The sequence below is a fragment of the Mercurialis annua genome, linkage group LG3 (genome assembly GCF_937616625.2).
Source record: "Mercurialis annua linkage group LG3, ddMerAnnu1.2, whole genome shotgun sequence".
Taxonomy (NCBI): domain Eukaryota; kingdom Viridiplantae; phylum Streptophyta; class Magnoliopsida; order Malpighiales; family Euphorbiaceae; genus Mercurialis; species Mercurialis annua.
The window spans coordinates 12,063,973-12,081,370 of NC_065572.1; the positions used below are offsets into that span (position 1 = coordinate 12,063,973).

General features: G+C 32.7%; 1 protein-coding gene and 1 non-coding gene across 2 annotated transcripts; one reads left to right on the forward strand and one right to left on the reverse strand.

The window, feature by feature from the left end:
* Window positions 1-4,288: 4,288 nt before the first annotated feature.
* Window positions 4,289-5,465, forward strand: LOC126674084 (uncharacterized). Its single transcript, XM_050368458.2, has one exon. It carries the CDS (start codon window positions 4,407-4,409, stop codon window positions 5,403-5,405), a length of 999 nt encoding a protein of 332 aa, XP_050224415.1. The 5' UTR covers window positions 4,289-4,406; the 3' UTR covers window positions 5,406-5,465.
* Window positions 5,466-6,153: 688 nt separating this feature from the next.
* TRNAG-UCC (transfer RNA glycine (anticodon UCC)) lies at window positions 6,154-6,225 on the reverse strand. The gene has a single exon. It is a non-coding gene; the product is annotated as a tRNA-Gly (tRNA).
* Between the last annotated feature and the right edge of the window lie 11,173 nt (window positions 6,226-17,398).

The following is a 17,398-nucleotide window of genomic DNA, read 5'->3' on the forward strand; positions in this document are numbered from 1 at the left end:
TAGTAAAATAATTCAGTTATATATAAAGTTTATTGATGAAAGAATATTTTAGTAGATTCAATTTTTATAGTTTGATTCTGTAAAAATAATTAATTAATTTAGTTAATATTATATCATATTATTATAAATAGAATAAACAAATTATGATAGATTATAAATAATAGATGAAATAAATAAGAATACTCAGAATGAAACATTCAAATATATTTTCTGAATAAAAAATCTTTTTAAAATCAAATCAAATTAAATATTTAATATGATCGTAAACTAATAATTTTCCTGCATGATTTTTTCATGGTTGAAAAATATTTGTCATCACATTTGGCTTGTAACAATGATTGTTATAGCTTGCTGAAATCTTCTAGGTATATTAAATATGTTTCAAATAATTTTACTGCGGGCGTCCATTCTACTAAATAAACTTTTAAAATGTTTAAACGTCACAAAATGTTTAAACGTCACTTTATTTCAATTTAAAAAATAGTTCTCTCCCTTCTCTCTAAAACTAAAAAACTCCTTTTCTTCTTCATTTTCTTCAAGGGTGGGAGATGATGATTTTTCCGGTTAACCGGAAAATCATTTTCTCTCCACCCATAATACTATTAATCGCAGATCTACTTTTTTGTCGCAATAATTTATTTTTTAAGGTGTTTATTTGAATGTTATTTTGATTGAATAAAGTCTTTTAACTGCTCTTTGATCCGTTCGAACTTTACATCTATGTTCTTGTAGATCTAAAAATTGAAAGATCACTAATGGATCGATATTGAAGATGTGATTTGGAAAGTTTGAAGTTTTAAGAATCAAGCGTTTCAAGATCGTATTTTCAATTTGAACCATGTATGTTTTAGGTAACCTTTTGATGGTTGAAAAAGCCCTAATCGATGACTGTATTAACAGCTCTCATCATTATTTTAGAATAGTTCTTTTAATTTATTGAAGAACCATTCATCTATTTAATTTTCATTTTCATCAAAGAAAGTTTTAGCCTTTGTTAAAAAAAATTAATATATTTTGTGACAGTATAACAAGTGATTAAACTCTCCAAATATATTTTTTGAGGTTTAAGTTTTGAAATTTAATAAGGCCAAATATCTTAAAAGTAATTTAACATCTAATCTAACTATTAAATTTTATACAATTTTGTTCGACCAAGTTCCATTTGAACCCTAATTTTGAATTTGACAATCAATTTAAAGAGTCAAATCATGTTTATTAGTATGTAGGAACATATAGAAACCATCACGGGTCGAATCGGAACCTTCTAGCGATAATCGAAAAATCGGATATTCTTGAGAAACAGAAGAGTTTCGCGCCCGCTACCCTGAGGTAGTTGCGGGCGCTACTCATAAGTCGCAGGCACGATCATGATTTTATAAAATTAAAATAATTAATTATGATATAAGAGTTTTTAATTTTTTTTTAATTTTAACTATAAAGATTAGAATATGATATTATAGAATTAATTAATTAAAAAATAAAATTATGTACTAATTATAATCTGATTGTTTCCCATATATTATGATCGTGAGTTAGAAAATCATACCAACTTTACTAACAGTGGGCAATATTTTGCCGCCAATTGCAAAACATGCCTTTTAATTAAAGTTGGGATGATATTAACAGTGGAAAATTCAAAAAAATAAAAGCAAATTATATAAAGCAAATAAAAGTAATCAGCGAGAATAGAGCTGACGCGCACGTCAGTAAATTGACAATGTGCGTCATATCTTTTCACTCTTTTTTATGAAATGTGCTGTCAATATTTGATCGGTAAGCTATCAATGTAAATATTTTCTATTTGTTGGTACACGCGTAATAAATAGGAATAGTTAGTATTTTTGTAAAACTGGCAGCATTATTGGATACTTTTATAGTTTTCTCTAGATTTTTTAACATCTCATTAGATAAATGCATGAAAAATTCATGTACCAGATTTAGGTAAGAATTTCCCTTAGATACCAAATGTTATTAGTATTAAATTGAAAGATAAATGTTACTAATTATTTATCGAAAAGAAGATTTTAGAGGAAATTACACCATTTACCAAAAAAAATGATAATAATTATAAAACTACATGTTGACTTTTTTTCATTTACAAAAATCTTAATAATATTTACAAAAGTACAAAAAAATAAAAAATAATATCAAACATACGGTGTATACTGTGAGTATAATGTCAGTATACTAATAAACTAACATATATCAACATTATACCAAAATTATACAAACATTATATATACTGAAATTTTATTAATATTAAATAAAAATTTACCAAAATTACATCAAAATCGTATACTAAAAATTAAATTAATAATATACCAAAATTATACCAACAGTATACCAAGAGTGTACACATCAAAATATACTGAAATTTTATTATTACATCAACATTACATCACATCGCATACTAAATATTAACCTAACAATATACTAAAATTATACCAATAATATACAAATTCTCTAGTTCATTACCAACTATAATAAAAAATACATATAAAAAAAATATACTTGTTATGAACTAGAAAGTATATATAAAAATTTATAATCGATATATCAAAAATATACTGAAATTATACCAATATTAAACCAAATATTATTTTTAAATTATCTGATTTATAGTTTTAATATTCTAAAATTATACCATAATTATACCGACATTATACAAATCGTATTTTTATAATTAATTTTCATTTTTTGGTACTTTTATAATTAATTTTAAATCAGTCGTATTTTTGTAAATAAAAAAAGTTTACAGGTACTTTTGTAAATATTTTTAAAATTTTATGTATTTTTGTCATCGTCCCAAGATTTTATTCACCTCAATCTTGAAAGAGTGTAGATGTCTAAGCCCACATCATTAGTGGTACAAAAAAGAGACGATGACAAAAGTAACTAAAATTTTAAAAATATTTACAAAAGTACCTGTAAACTTTTTTTATTTACAAAAATACGACTGATTTAAAATTAATTACAAAAGTATCAAAAAATGAAAATTAATTACAAAAATACGATTTGTATAATGTCGGTATAATTATGGTATAATTTTGGAATACTAAAACTATAAATCAAATAATTTAAAAATAACATTTGGTTTATTATTAGTATAATTTCAGTATATTTTCGGTATATCGATTATAAATTTTTATATATATTTTTTAGTTGATAGCATATTTTTTTTCATATGTACTTTTCACTATAGTTGGTAATGAACTAGAGAATTTGTATATTGTTGGTATAATTTTAATATATTGTTAGGTTAATATTTAGTATGTGATGTGGTGTAATGTTGATGTAATAATAAAATTTCAGTATATTTTGATGTGTACACTTTTAGTATACTGTTGGTATAATTTTGATATATTATTAATTTAATTTTTAGTATACGATTTGATGAAATTTTGGTAAATTTTTATTTAATATTAATAAAATCTTAGTATATATAATGTCGGTATAATTTTGATATAATGTTGATAAAATGTTAATATAATGTTAATTTATTAGTATACTAACATTATACCCACAGTATACACCGTATGTTTGATATTATTTTTTATTTTTTTATACTTTTGTAAATATTATTAATATTTTTGTAAATGAAAAAAGCGAACATGTGATTTTATAATTATTTTCATTTTTTTTTGATAAATGGTGTAATTTCCTCTAAAAAAACTAGGGCTCCTTCAGAATTTAGACCCAGCTATTGATAAAGAGTCTCACTGTCTAGTTCTAGCTAAAATCAAAGTCCATATAGAATTTAGACCCAGCTATTGATAAGGAGTCTCACTATCTAGTTCTAGCTAAAATCAAAGTCCATATATATTCATCAAAAACAAAAGTCCATATAGCACAAGAATAAGTAATAGAAATGGATACATATAGAATAAGAATAAGTATTAAATAAATACTCTCTCCGTTTTATAAAAATAGACTTAACCAACTTTGCACAAAAAATAAAAAATGAAAGTTAGATTAGTTATTTATTATTAACTTTCTATTATACCCTTAATTTAATAATTTAAATATTTTAAATTTTTTTAATTATTTATTTTGGAAGTAACAATTGTTATTGAAATTGTATTATAATTTTAAAAAACTAAATTTATTATTAATTTTTATATTGGATAGACTAATAATCAACAATGATTAAAAAAATATAGTAAAAATGGTTGAAATTAATAAGTTGACAATAATTATAATTCAAATTTTTGTCCATTTTTACGAGACCGAGAAAGTACATAATTTGAGATATAGTAATTAATTGAATGGAAAGTTAGGATGCTTCCTTTGAAACTTCAAATTAGCTACTCAACAGTCAACACAAGCATTGGTATTTCCACAAGCCTTTTGACTTTATAATCAAACAGATCTAACCTAAGAAAAAAAATCAAGAAAATAGTGAAGAAATGGAGAACAACCAAGTTTTAATGATGAAAAACAAGCTAGAATTCTTGGGCATAATCAAAGAATCCTCAAAAATAATTTTCAAAAATCCAAAATTCATCATCTTCATCCTCCTCACATCCTCCCCTTACTTCTGCACCTTACTTCTTCTCCAAGTCAACTTCCACCAAGCTTTACTCCATTCACTCAAATCCAAACTCACAACTTTATTTGATGATCATCATCAAACTGAACCAACACATGGTCATTTGCACTTCTATTCTCCACCAACTACAACAGAAGTTTTTTTTGAAATATTTCAAAATGTCATCCCACCATTTATATTACCAGCTTTATTCTACTCAACAATTTCACATCTGGTATACCTTTTCACTACCATTTATGCAGTTTATTTAACTTCCATGGTTTATTCACAAGAAGAAGATCATGAACCAGTTGAATTCAAGAAAATTCTACACAGGCCCTTTAAAAAGGTAGGGTTTAAAGGACCTTTAGTTACATTAATTTATGTTGTTGTATTAACTTCACTCACTTGGATTGGAATTATTTCACTGTCCACACATTTTATTATATTAAATCATCTATCTAATACCATACTTAAGGCTGTGTTTGGATTGGCTATTTTAGCTTTGTTAATGAAATACATAGAATGGAGTTGTATTTGGAGCATGGGCATGGTGATTTCAATCTTGGAAGAAAAACATGGTGACGTGGCACTTGGGGTTTCTGCTTATATTAGTAGAGGTAGGAGAAAATGTGGGTTTTTGGTAATGTTGGTGTTTTTTGTTTGGTGGGTTGTGTTGAGATTAATGGGTGTGTATGGAATGTGGAGTGGTAAGAGTAGAAATTGGGTTATGGTTTGTGGTGGGGAAATTTTCTTGGGTTGGTTGGGAAATGTGGGGAATTGGATTGTTGTTACTGTTTACTATTATGATTGTAAAAAAAGATTTCTAGAGAAGAAAATTGATGTGGAGCAAGGATTTGAAGCAGTTAAATTGTAGAATGTATAATTTTCTCTTTGTAATTGGTTATGTTATATGAAAATTTATATAATTGTTATATTTTGCTGTTTTGGCCTATTTTTCACTCTACTTATAATTTAAGTAACATAGAAATAATCAATAAATTATACCAATTCAAATGGTGGATGGATTAGATAGCAAAAAATTCATTAAAAAAAAGATAGCAGAAATTGAGGATAATAATTAAAAAACTGAGTGGAACGGACCGGCTAGTTAAATTAGAAACCGACCAACTGTCCAGTTTGATTTATCTTAAAAATTGAAATTTAGTTGTAACTGATAACCGATTGACCCGATATAAATCACCGATTGAGTCTAATTTATTTTTAATTATAAGTTATTCAATTGGTTGAACCAACAGTTGAAAATTGATAGTTTTACCAATTCAGCTTTCAAAACACTAGTCCTAAAACTAAATCCACTAAAAGCGTCTGAAATCTCCCCTTTCAATAAATCACGCCTAAAACACTGGTTTCTGCATTTTGTTTTCAGTTTTGAAAACATTTTTTAAATTCTTTTTATAATTTGTTTTGATATAAAATACTATTTTGGCGTTATCATTTTCGGTATTTCCATCTTGGTGCTGCATATGTAATGGTGTTAGCATATGCAGCAGAAAAACTGTTTAGGCTCTATAAAAATAAGATTCATAAATCACGCTAAATTATTTTTCTGCAAAATTGATGTCCTATAACCTAAACAATTAAAAATTTAATAGCAAAAAGAATGCGTCTGCCGGGAGTCGAACCCGGGTCTATTGCTTGGAAGGCAATTATCCTAACCGTTGGACTACAAACGCAAGCTGTTTTATTTACTTAGATTACAGTATAATAACAAGAATATTCTTTATTTTATGTATTTTCACAAATTAACTGAAAGGACAATTTATGCTCTTTCTAAAAATAAAAAATGGAGGAGTTTGCTATCTTTCTATTTTTAAAATTTGTGTATCTGTATCAATTCTATCATTGAAGAGTTTACAAACACCAATCATAAGTACAAATTTAAATATATGACCATCTATAATTTAGCATGGAAAATAGCAACATGTTAAATACAATGTATTATTTTAACTTCAACATACAACGCTAGTATTATTTTGACTTCAACATACAATGCTACTCCTACGCCCAGAAAGATAAGCAAACTTGAATTTCCACAAAATTAAAAAATTAAAATTAAAATAGCTTTTCTTTTTCAACTTCCAACAATATCCTTAATTTAATTATTTATATATATTAAATTTTATGAATTTATATTATGAAAAAGAAAATTACGTTTTAGGATTGTAATTAAATTTTAAAAAATTAAATTTGTTAGTTCTTTATATTTAATAAAGTGATAATTAATGATGATTTAGAAAATATAACAAAAATAGTTTAAATTAATTAAAAATAATGTTGGTATTTCAAATTGACTATTCAAATAAATATAGCAACTTTATGTTGAAATAAATTGAATTTGGAAAATAAAATAAAAAGGAAGTGCCTTGTTATTTGAAATGAGAATATGGAGAGTTTATGTGTTGTCCCACATTGCTTAGGAGAATTCAAGTAATTGAGTTTATTAACTTGGGATTTCTCACTTGGGTTTGGGCCCCAAGGGGTACCCAATTTTATGAACGGGCTAGGAGTTACATCCTACCGTATTTACCACACGCGCGCGCCGGCCCGGTCTGGGTTGGGTGGTTCGGTTGGCACTATTATTTTTTTTTGATACATAACAGATTTTTATTTTTCAAATAAACCTTTGAACTGCTCCATACGTTTTTGACTGTTGTAAACAATTTATTATCAAAAACGTTTTCAGTATTTATGTTCCATCTTTATGATTGTCTCAACAGCTCTTTTCCTCCAGCCTATAAATACTGGTCCCTTTTCCATTTCTAAATATACAGTGCAGTGAGAGCAGTATATTTTCCGGCTGTTTTATCCTAGGGACGCCGCGGTTGCTAGTCAGCTTTGCACCACCGAGCTGTGTCGCGAAACGTCTAAAAGAGAGCGACCTAGTCCGCGACTCAGCCTCATCGTGATTCTGTTCAGTTTCAGCAATTGTTCCAACAATTTTTAGACGTTTCCTTTTACAATTGCTGCCATGAACTCCGATGAGGTTGCTGCCTACGGTTCCTCTAATGTTGATGCCAACAAACCATTCCGGTTTGAAGGTTTGCATTTCAAAAGGTGGAAACAAAAGACTGAATTTTTCCTAACAATCAAGAAGGTGGTTTCTGTGTTGACAATGGCAATGCCTGTCGTTGATGAAACTGCCGAGGAAGAAGAAAAGGAAAAACAGAATGGTGAACTTCAACAGTGGATGACTAATGATTACTTGTGCAAGAATTTTATTCTTAATGCACTAAGTGATGATCTCTATGATTACTACAATGATGGAAAGACTGCAAAGGAAACTCGGGAGGCGTTGCAAAAGAAATATGATACTGAAGAGGCGGGGACTAAAAAGTACGCAGTCAGCCGCTACCTCAAATATCAAATGAGTGATGAAACATCTGTCGAGGCGCAATCTCATGAATTGCAGAAAATAGCTCATGAGATCATCTCCGAAGGTATGGTTCTAGATGAACAATTTCAAGTTGCTGTTTTAATTGACAAATTACCTCCTTCGTGGAGGGACTTTAAGAATTCTCTCAGGCACAAAACGAAAGAGTTCTCGCTGGAAAGTTTGATCACTCGTCTTCGGATTGAGGAAGAGGCGAGAAAACAGGATCTAAAAGATGAAGTGTTGGTTGTTTCTAACAACACAAGAAAGTTTAGTTCGATGAGTCTGAAGCCTAATGGCAAGAATTTTAAGAATCAGAATCGCAATTCGAACCAAAACCAAAATGTGAATCGCAACAAAGCGAACCAGAATGGTAATCCTTCAAGGAACCATATTGTGAAACAAGCACCACCTGTTAAGAATGACCTGCCACCATTTCTATGCTTTAACTGTGGAAAACCGGGTCATATGGCACGCAAGTGTCGGAACAAGCCAAGTACTGCTCCACAGGCTAACTTGACTGAAGAGCCTTTTACGGCTATGATAACAGATATGATGGCTGAGATCAACCTTGTTGGTGGATCAAGTGGTTGGTGGGTAGACACGGGCGCTAATCGCCATGTTTGCCACGATCGTGCTATGTTCAAAACATACACTGCCGTGGATGATAAGAAAGTATTACTGGGTGATAGTCACACCACTACTGTTGCTGGAATTGGAAATGTTGAACTGAAGTTTACTTCAGGAAAAACACTAATCTTGAAGGATGTGATGCACACTCCTATGATGAGGAAGAACTTGGTGTCTGGCTATCTTCTCAACAAGGCTGGATTCTTTCAGACTATTGGTGGAGATATGTACACCATTACTAGAAATGGTATCTTTGTGGGAAAGGGTTATGCTTGTGAGGGTATGTTTAAGTTGAATGTTGAAATTATCAATAAAGATGTTGCTTCTGTTTACATGGTTTGTGATTTTAATACTTGGCATGCAAGACTCTGTCATGTAAATAAAAGAATAATTAACAACATGAGTACCCTAGGATTAATTCCTAAAATGAACCAAACTGAGTTTGAAAAATGTGAATTATGTAGTCAAGCTAAGATAACTAAAAACTCACATAAATCAGTAATTAGAGAATCTGAACCTTTAGATTTAATACATTCTGATATATGTGAACTTGACGGTACCTTGACCAGAAATGGTAAAAGATATTTTATCATTTTTATTGATGATTGTTCTGATTTTACACATGTGTATTTGATGAAAAATAAAAGTGATGCACTTGACATGTTCAAGTTATTTGTAACAGAAATTGAAAATCAATTCAATAAGAAAATCAAGAGATTTTGTAGTGATAGAGGTACTGAATATGAATCTAGCTTGTTTATAGAATTCTATAACTCACATGGTATTGTGCATGAAAGAACAGCACCTTATTCTCCTGAAATGAACGGTAAAGCCGAAAGAAAAAATAGAACACTTACAGAAGCAGTAGTGTCTATTTTATTGAATTCTGGAGCTGCTTCTTATTGGTGGGGTGAAATTTTGTTGACTGTTTGTTATGTACTCAACTGAGTCCCGAAATCAAACAGGAAGATTTCACCTTATGAGATCCTAAAGAAAAGACAACCAAATTTATCTTATATGAGAATTTGGGGCTGTTTAGCCTATGTTCGGATTCCTGATCCGAAACGAATAAAATTAGCAAGCAGAGCCTATGAATGTGTTTTCATTGGGTATGCAGTCAATAGCAAGGCTTATAGATTTTATGACTTGACTGCACGAGTTATTATTGAATCAGTAGATGCTGATTTTTATGAACAGAAATTTCCTTTTAAATTAGGAAATAGTGGGGGCGAATCATCTAGTAATGTTCATGTGGTCAGGAATAATGAGATTACTAATGATAAAGAACCAGAGATCAGAAGAAGTAAAAGAGCTAGAATTTCGAAAGACTTTGGAACTGATTTCCATGTCTATTCTTTAGAGGAGGATCCTACGAACCTCCAGGAAGCTTTAACTTCATTAGATACTGATTTGTGGCAAGAAGCCATAAATGATGAGATGGATTCATTAGAGTCCAATCATACATGGCATTTGACTGATCTGCCTCCCGGTTGCAAAACCATAGGTTGTAAATGGATCTTAAAAAAGAAATTGAAACCTGATGGCACAGTAGACAAATACAAAGCTCGACTTGTAGCCAAGGGTTACAGACAACTTGAAAACGTTGATTTCTTTGATACCTATTCACCTGTTACTAGAATAACATCCATTAGAGTGCTGATTTCGATCGCTGCGCTGTATAATTTGGTCGTACACCAAATGGATGTTAAGACTGCTTTTTTAAATGGTGAACTGGAAGAAGAAATTTACATGGATCAACCTGAAGGTTTTGTAATACATGGTCAGGAACAGAAGGTGTGCAAGTTAGACAAATCTTTGTATGGTCAAAAACAAGCACCTAAGCAATGGCATGAGAAATTTGATAATCTTGTCATCTCAAATGGTTTTAAAGTGAATGAAAGTGACAAATGTATTTACTACAAATCTGAAAAGGAACTTTGCACTTTCATATGTCTTTATGTAGATGACTTGTTGATTTTTGGATCAAATATTCATGTTGTGAATGCTGTGAAATCAATGTTGAGTGCCAACTTTGATATGAAAGATCTAGGTGAAGCGAATGTCATTCTTGGCATAAAGATAACTAGATCTGAAAAAGGAATTTCTTTAGATCAATCTCACTATGTTGAGAAGATTCTAAAGAAGTATAACTACTTCGACTGTAAACCTGCATGTACACCTTATGACCCAAGTGTAAAACTTTTTAAGAACACTGGTGATAGTGTACGACAGTCTGAATATGCGAGCATCATTGGCAGCCTTCGGTATGCCACTGATTGTACTAGACCCGACATTGCATATGTCGTTGGATTACTGTGCAGGTTTACTAGTAGACCTAGTATTGAGCATTGGCATGCTATTGAAAGGGTTATGAGATACCTTAAAAGAACAATGAATCTTGGATTACATTATCTGAAGCATCCTGTTGTACTTGAAGGGTACAGTGATGCAGATTGGAATACATTGTCAGATGATTCCAAAGCCACGAGCGGCTATATTTTCAGTATAGCTGGTGGAGCTGTTTCTTGGAAATCAAAGAAACAGACGATTCTGGCTTAATCTACGATGGAGTCAGAAATGATAGCACTAGCTGCTGCTAGTGAAGAAGCAAGATGGCTAAGATGCATGTTAGCTGAAATTCCCTTGTGGGAAAGACCGATACCAGCTGTGTTGATCCATTGCGATAGTACCGCGGCTATTGCAAAAATTGAGAACCGTTATTATAATGGTATGAAACGACAGATACGTCATAAGCACAACACTGTTAGAGAATTCATCTCAACAGGAGCTGTTAGAGTGGATCATGTACGCACAGATGATAATTTAGCAGATCCTTTGACGAAAGGATTAGCTAGAGAGAAAGTCCATAAAACATCAAAAGGAATGGGACTAATGCCTATACAATGACTCATTCATAATGGTAACTCGACCTAACTGACTGGAGATCCCAAGAAATAGGTTCAATGGGTAATAACAAATTATGAATGATATGAGCCAGAACATGCAATGTTAATGCATGATTCCTGAAGCGAGTAGAGGATGAGTTAATAGAATATCTTAATGAAGTCTATACTCCATATGGAGTGGAGTACCTAGCTATAGGAGTACTCTTGATAGCTTCACCTTTGTGAATGTGGAAGTGGGGCCGCTTCCTATGAAATTTGAGGCAAAATTTCTAGAGCGTTCACTAAACTGGGATAGACGTGCAGGGCCATAAATGCACGGGCTTTAGAAAAACACTTATGAAAAGAACGTGCGTGGTTTGATATCCGAGATAGAGTTCAAGACTACGAGTCACTCTTGTTGAATCAGAATCTTACTCACTACGCAAAGGTTCAAATCAAAAGATACCTTTGTTTATGCACAATCTTAACAGAAATTGCTCGAGAAACTATTTTTAAAATTCAAAGTGGGGGATTGTTGAAATTAATTGAATTTGGAAAATAAAATAAAAAGGAAGTGCCTTGTTATTTGAAATGAGAATATGGAGAGTTTATGTGTTGTCCCACATTGCTTAGGAGAACTCAAGTAATTGAGTTTATTAACTTGGAATTTCTCACTTGGGTTTGGGCCCCAAGGGGTACCCAATTTTGTGAACGGGTTAGGAGTTACATCCTACCGTATTTACCACACGCGCGCGCCGTCCGTCCGGTCGGTCGGCCGGCCCGGCCCGGCCTGGTCTAGTCTGGGTTGGGTGGGTGGGTGGTTTGGTTCGGTTGGCACTATTATTTTTTTGATACATAACAGATTTTTATTTTTCAAATAAACCTTTGAACTGCTCCATACGTTTTTGACTGTTGTAAACAATTTATTATCAAAAACGTTTTCAGTATTTATGTTCCATCTTTATGATTGTCTCAACAGCTCTTTTCCTCCAGCCTATAAATACTGGTCCCTTTTCCATTTCTAAATACACAGAAACAAAGCAAAAGAGCAATACTCAGAAAGTGTTTTCAGAGCTGCTTTCACAGTGCAGTGAGAGCAGTATATTTTCCGGCTGTTTTATCCTAAGGACGCCGCGGTTGCTAGTCAGCTTTGCACCACCGAGCTGTGCCGCGAAACGTCTAAAAGAGAGCGACCTAGTCCGCGACTCAGCCTCATCGTGATTCTGTTCAGTTTCAGCAATTGTTCCAACACTTTATCTATATTTTAAGATGCTCAAAATAAAAAAATTGTCTATCTTTGTGTGATAAAGAGAGTATATTAAATGACGAATTCAGAACGATTTTTTTGAAAGATAAATGCATGTATAACGAGAGTAATAATCCACAAATATGACAAAATATTTAGAACTACCCATAGTAGTAGTAGGAGCGTGCCCCTAAATACTAGAATGAATAAGGTCAAATGGTGCAGAAGAAACATAGTTACTAAGATTAAACGGAAATGTATGATCTTTCGAAAGTTGACATGAGATACAATTAAAATGATCATTTTTAACAGGTCCAAAACATCCATTGGAAATAAGGATCCTAATGTAAAGGATGAAATATGACCAAGACGTGAATGCCAAGTGGAAGAGGTTACTGCAACAATAACTTTAGAAGACAGTTGAAGCGAAACAAGCTCAAATAGTCGTCCAACTTTACGCTATGTTCCAAGAACCTTCGCCGTCATGTATCATGTACAATACAACCTCGACTAGAAAAGGTTATATCAACACCAAATTGACCAACATTGTTTGAACAGTTTATGAAATGGAACGAATTTACCAAATACAGTTTCTGGCCGAGTCGCAGACTAGGTCGCTCTCTTTAAGACGTTTCGCGGCTCTACCTCGGATGGTGCAAGCAGTCGTACGTACCACGTCGTCCCCAGGATAAAACAGCCTAACTCCGATGAATACTGCACTGTATTCAGCGGTCAATTACACCTTTCTGATTATTGCTCAAGAATCTCTGTTTTTGTTTTTAATTAAAATAGTTGTTGTTAAGATATGTTTTTCTGATGGGGAAGACAATAGTTTATAGCTGATTGAAAACTGAAACGGTCAAATCAATAAATCAAAACGTTTTCCTTTAATAAATCAAAGAGTCAAATCGTGGGAGGAAAATCAGGGATTGTGTTTTATTCAAAAAATAAAACGTTACAAAAAGATTTCAGAAATAAAAAGTTTATTATGTGCTAAAACCGAACCGAACCTAACCTGACCTGACCGGCCGACGGATGGACGGCGCGCGCGCGCGTGTGTTAAATTGAGTAGGATGTAACTCCTAGCCCATCCACAAAATTGGGTACCCATTGGGGCCCAAAACCAAGTGTGAGTGAACACACTTATAAGCTCAATTAAATGAGCTCTCCTAAGCAATGTGGGATTCCACAATGCTCTCTTTATTCTCATTAGCACTTTTCTTTTCCTTACCTTTTCAAATTCAATTTTGTACCAACAATCCCCCACTTTGAATTTTAAAAATGATTTCTCGAGCAATTTCTGATCCAGTAAGATTGCGCATAAGCAAAGGTATCTTTCGATTTGAACCTTTGCATAGTATGTTAGATTCTGATTCAACAAGAGTGACTCGTAGTCTTGAACTCTATCTCGGACATCTAACCACACACAGCCTTTTTTAAGAGTGTATTCAAACGCCCGTGTGTTTATGGCCATGCACATCTATCCCAGTTTAGTGAACGCTCTAGAAATTTTGCCTCAAATTTCATAGAAAGCGGCCCCACTTTCACATTCACAAAGGTGAATCTATCAAGAGTACTCCCGTAGCTAGGTACTCCACTCCAAATGAAGTATAGACTTCATTAAGAGATTCTATTAACTCACCCTCTAATCGCTTCAGGAATCATGCCTCAATTTTGCATGTTCTGGCTCATATCATTCATAACTTGTTATTACCCATTGAACCTATTTCTTGGGATCTCCAGTCAGTTAGGTCGGGTTACCATTATGAATGATTCATTCTATAAGCAATAGTCCCATTCCCTTGGATGTTTTATGGACTTTCTCTCTAGATAATCCTTTCGTCAAAGGATCTGCTAAGTTATCATCAGTGTGCACATGATCCACTCTAACAGCCCCTGTTGAGATAAATTCTCTAACTGTGCTGTGCTTACGACGTATCAGTCGTTTCTTACCATTATAATAACGGTTCTCAATTTTTGCAATAGCCGCGGTACTATCGCAATGGATCAACACAACTGGTATCGGTCTTTCCCATAAATGAATCTCAGCTAGCAGGCTTCTTAGCCATCCTGCTTCTTCACTAGCAGCAGGTAGTGCTATCATTTCTGACTCCATTGTAGATTGAGCCAGAATCGTCTGTTTCTTTGATTTCCAAGAAACAGCTCCACCAGCTATACTAAAAATATAGCCGCTCATTGCCTTGGAATCATCTGACAATGTATTCCAATCTGCATCACTGTACCCTTCAAGTACAGCAGGATGCTTCAGATAATGTAATCCAAGATTCATTGTTCTTTTAAGGTATCCCATAACCCTTTCAATATCATTCCAATGCTCAATACTAGGTCTACTAGTAAACCTGCACAGTAATCCAACGACATATGCAATGTCGGGTCTAGTACAATCAGTGGCATACCGAAGGCTGCCAATGATGCTCGCATATTCAGAGTGTCGTACACTATCATCAGTGTTCTTAAAAAGTTTTACACTTGGATCATAAGGTGTACATGCAGGTTTACAGTCGAAGTAGTCATATTTCTTTAGAATCTTCTCAACATAGTGAGATTGATCTAAAGAAATTCCTTTTTCAGATATAGTTATCTTTATGCCAATAATGACATTCGCTTCACCTAGATCTTTCATATCAAAGTTGGCACCCAACATTGATTTCACCGCATTCACAACATGAATATTTGATCCAAAAATCAACAAGTCATCAACATATAAACATATGAAAGTACAAAGCTCATTCTCATATTTGTAATATATACATTTGTCACTTTCATTCACTTTAAAACCATTTGAGATGACAAGATTATCAAATTTCTCATGCCATTGCTTAGGTTCATGTTTTAGACCATACAAGGATTTGTCTAACTTGCACACTTTCTGTTACTGTCCATGTATCAAAAAACCTTCAGGTTGGTCCATGTAAAGTTCTTCCTCCAATTCACCATTCAGAAAAGCGGTCTTAACATCCATTTGGTGTACTACCAAATCATAGAGTGCAGCGATCGAAATCAGCACTCTTATGGATGTTATTCTAGTAACTGGTGAATAGGTATCAAAGAAATCAACATTTTCACGTTGTCTATAACCCTTAGTCACAAGTCGAGCTTTATATTTATCAACTGTGCCATCAGGTTTCATTTTCTTTTTCAAAATCCACTTACAACCTATGGTCTTGCAACCGGGGGGTAAATCAGTCAAATGTCAAGTCTTATTGGATTCCAAAGATTTCATCTCATAATTTATGGCTTCTTGCCAAAGATCAGCATCTAAAGAAGTTAGAGGTTCCTGGAGGTTTGCAGGATCCTCCTCTAAAGAATAGACTTGGAAATCTGGACCAAAGTCTTTCGAGATTCTAGCTCTTTTACTCCTTCTGATCTCTGGTTCTATATCATCTATAATCTCATTATTCCTGACAACAGGAATGCTACTAGATGATTCGCCCCCACTATTTCCTAATTTAAAAGAAAATTTATGTTCATAAAATCAGCATCCACAGATTCAATAATCACTCGTGCAATCAAGTCATAAAATCTGTATGCCTTGCTATTGACTGCATACCCAATGAATACACATTCATAGTCTCTACTTGCTAATTTTATTCGTTTTGGATCAGGAATCCTAACATAGGCCAAACAGCCCCATGTTCTCAAATAAGACAAATTTGGTTGTCTTTTCTTTAAAATCTCATAAGGTGAAATCTTATTGTTCGATTTTGGTACTCTGTTTAGCACGTAGCAAACAGTCAATAATATTTCACCCCACCAATAAGAAGCCGCACCTGAGTTTAATAAAATAGACACTACAGCTTCTGTAAATATTCTATTTTTTCTTTCAGCTTTACCGTTCATTTCAGGAGAATAAGGTGCAGTTCTTTCATGTACTATACCATGCGAGTAATAGAAATCTATAAACAAGCTTGATTCATATTCAATACCTCTATCACTGCGAAATCTTTTGATTTTTTTATTGAATTGATTTTCAATTTCTGTAACAAATAACTTGAACATATCAAGTGCATCACTCTTATTTTTCATCAAGTACACAAAAGTAAAATCAGAACAATCATCAATAAAAGTGATAAAATAACGCTTGCCATTTTTAGTCAAGGTTCCATCAATTTCACATATATCATAATGAATTAAGTCTAATGGTTCAGATTCTCTAATTACTGATCCATGTGAAGTTTTCGTTATTTTAGCCTGACTGCAGAATTCACATTTTTCAAAATTATTTAAAGTCATTTTAGGAATTAATCCTAGGTTACTCATATTATTAATAATCCATTTATTAACATGACAAAGTCTAGCATGCCAAACATTAAAATCAGACAACAAGTAAACTGAAGCAGATACTTTATTAATTTCAACATTCATCTTAAACATATTCTCACAAGCATAACCCTTTCCCACAAAAATACCATTCTTAGTGATGGTGTACATATCACCCCCAATAGTTTGAAAAAACCCAGCCTTATTGAGAAGATAGCCAGACACCAGATTCTTCCTCATCATAGGAGTATGCATTACATCCTTCAAAATCAATGTCTTCCCTGAAGTGAACTTCAGTTCGACACTTCCAATTCCAGCAACAGTAGTGGTGTGAGTGTCACCCAACAACACTTTATTATTTTCAACAGCAGTGTATGTTTTAAACATAGCACGATCATGACAGACATGGCGAGATGCGCCCGTGTCTACCCACC

Excerpts from the sequence above, each read along its gene's own strand:
- LOC126674084 (XM_050368458.2), top strand. The coding sequence starts at position 4,407 with ATGGAGAACAACCAAGTTTTAATGATGAAAAACAAGCTAGAATTCTTG.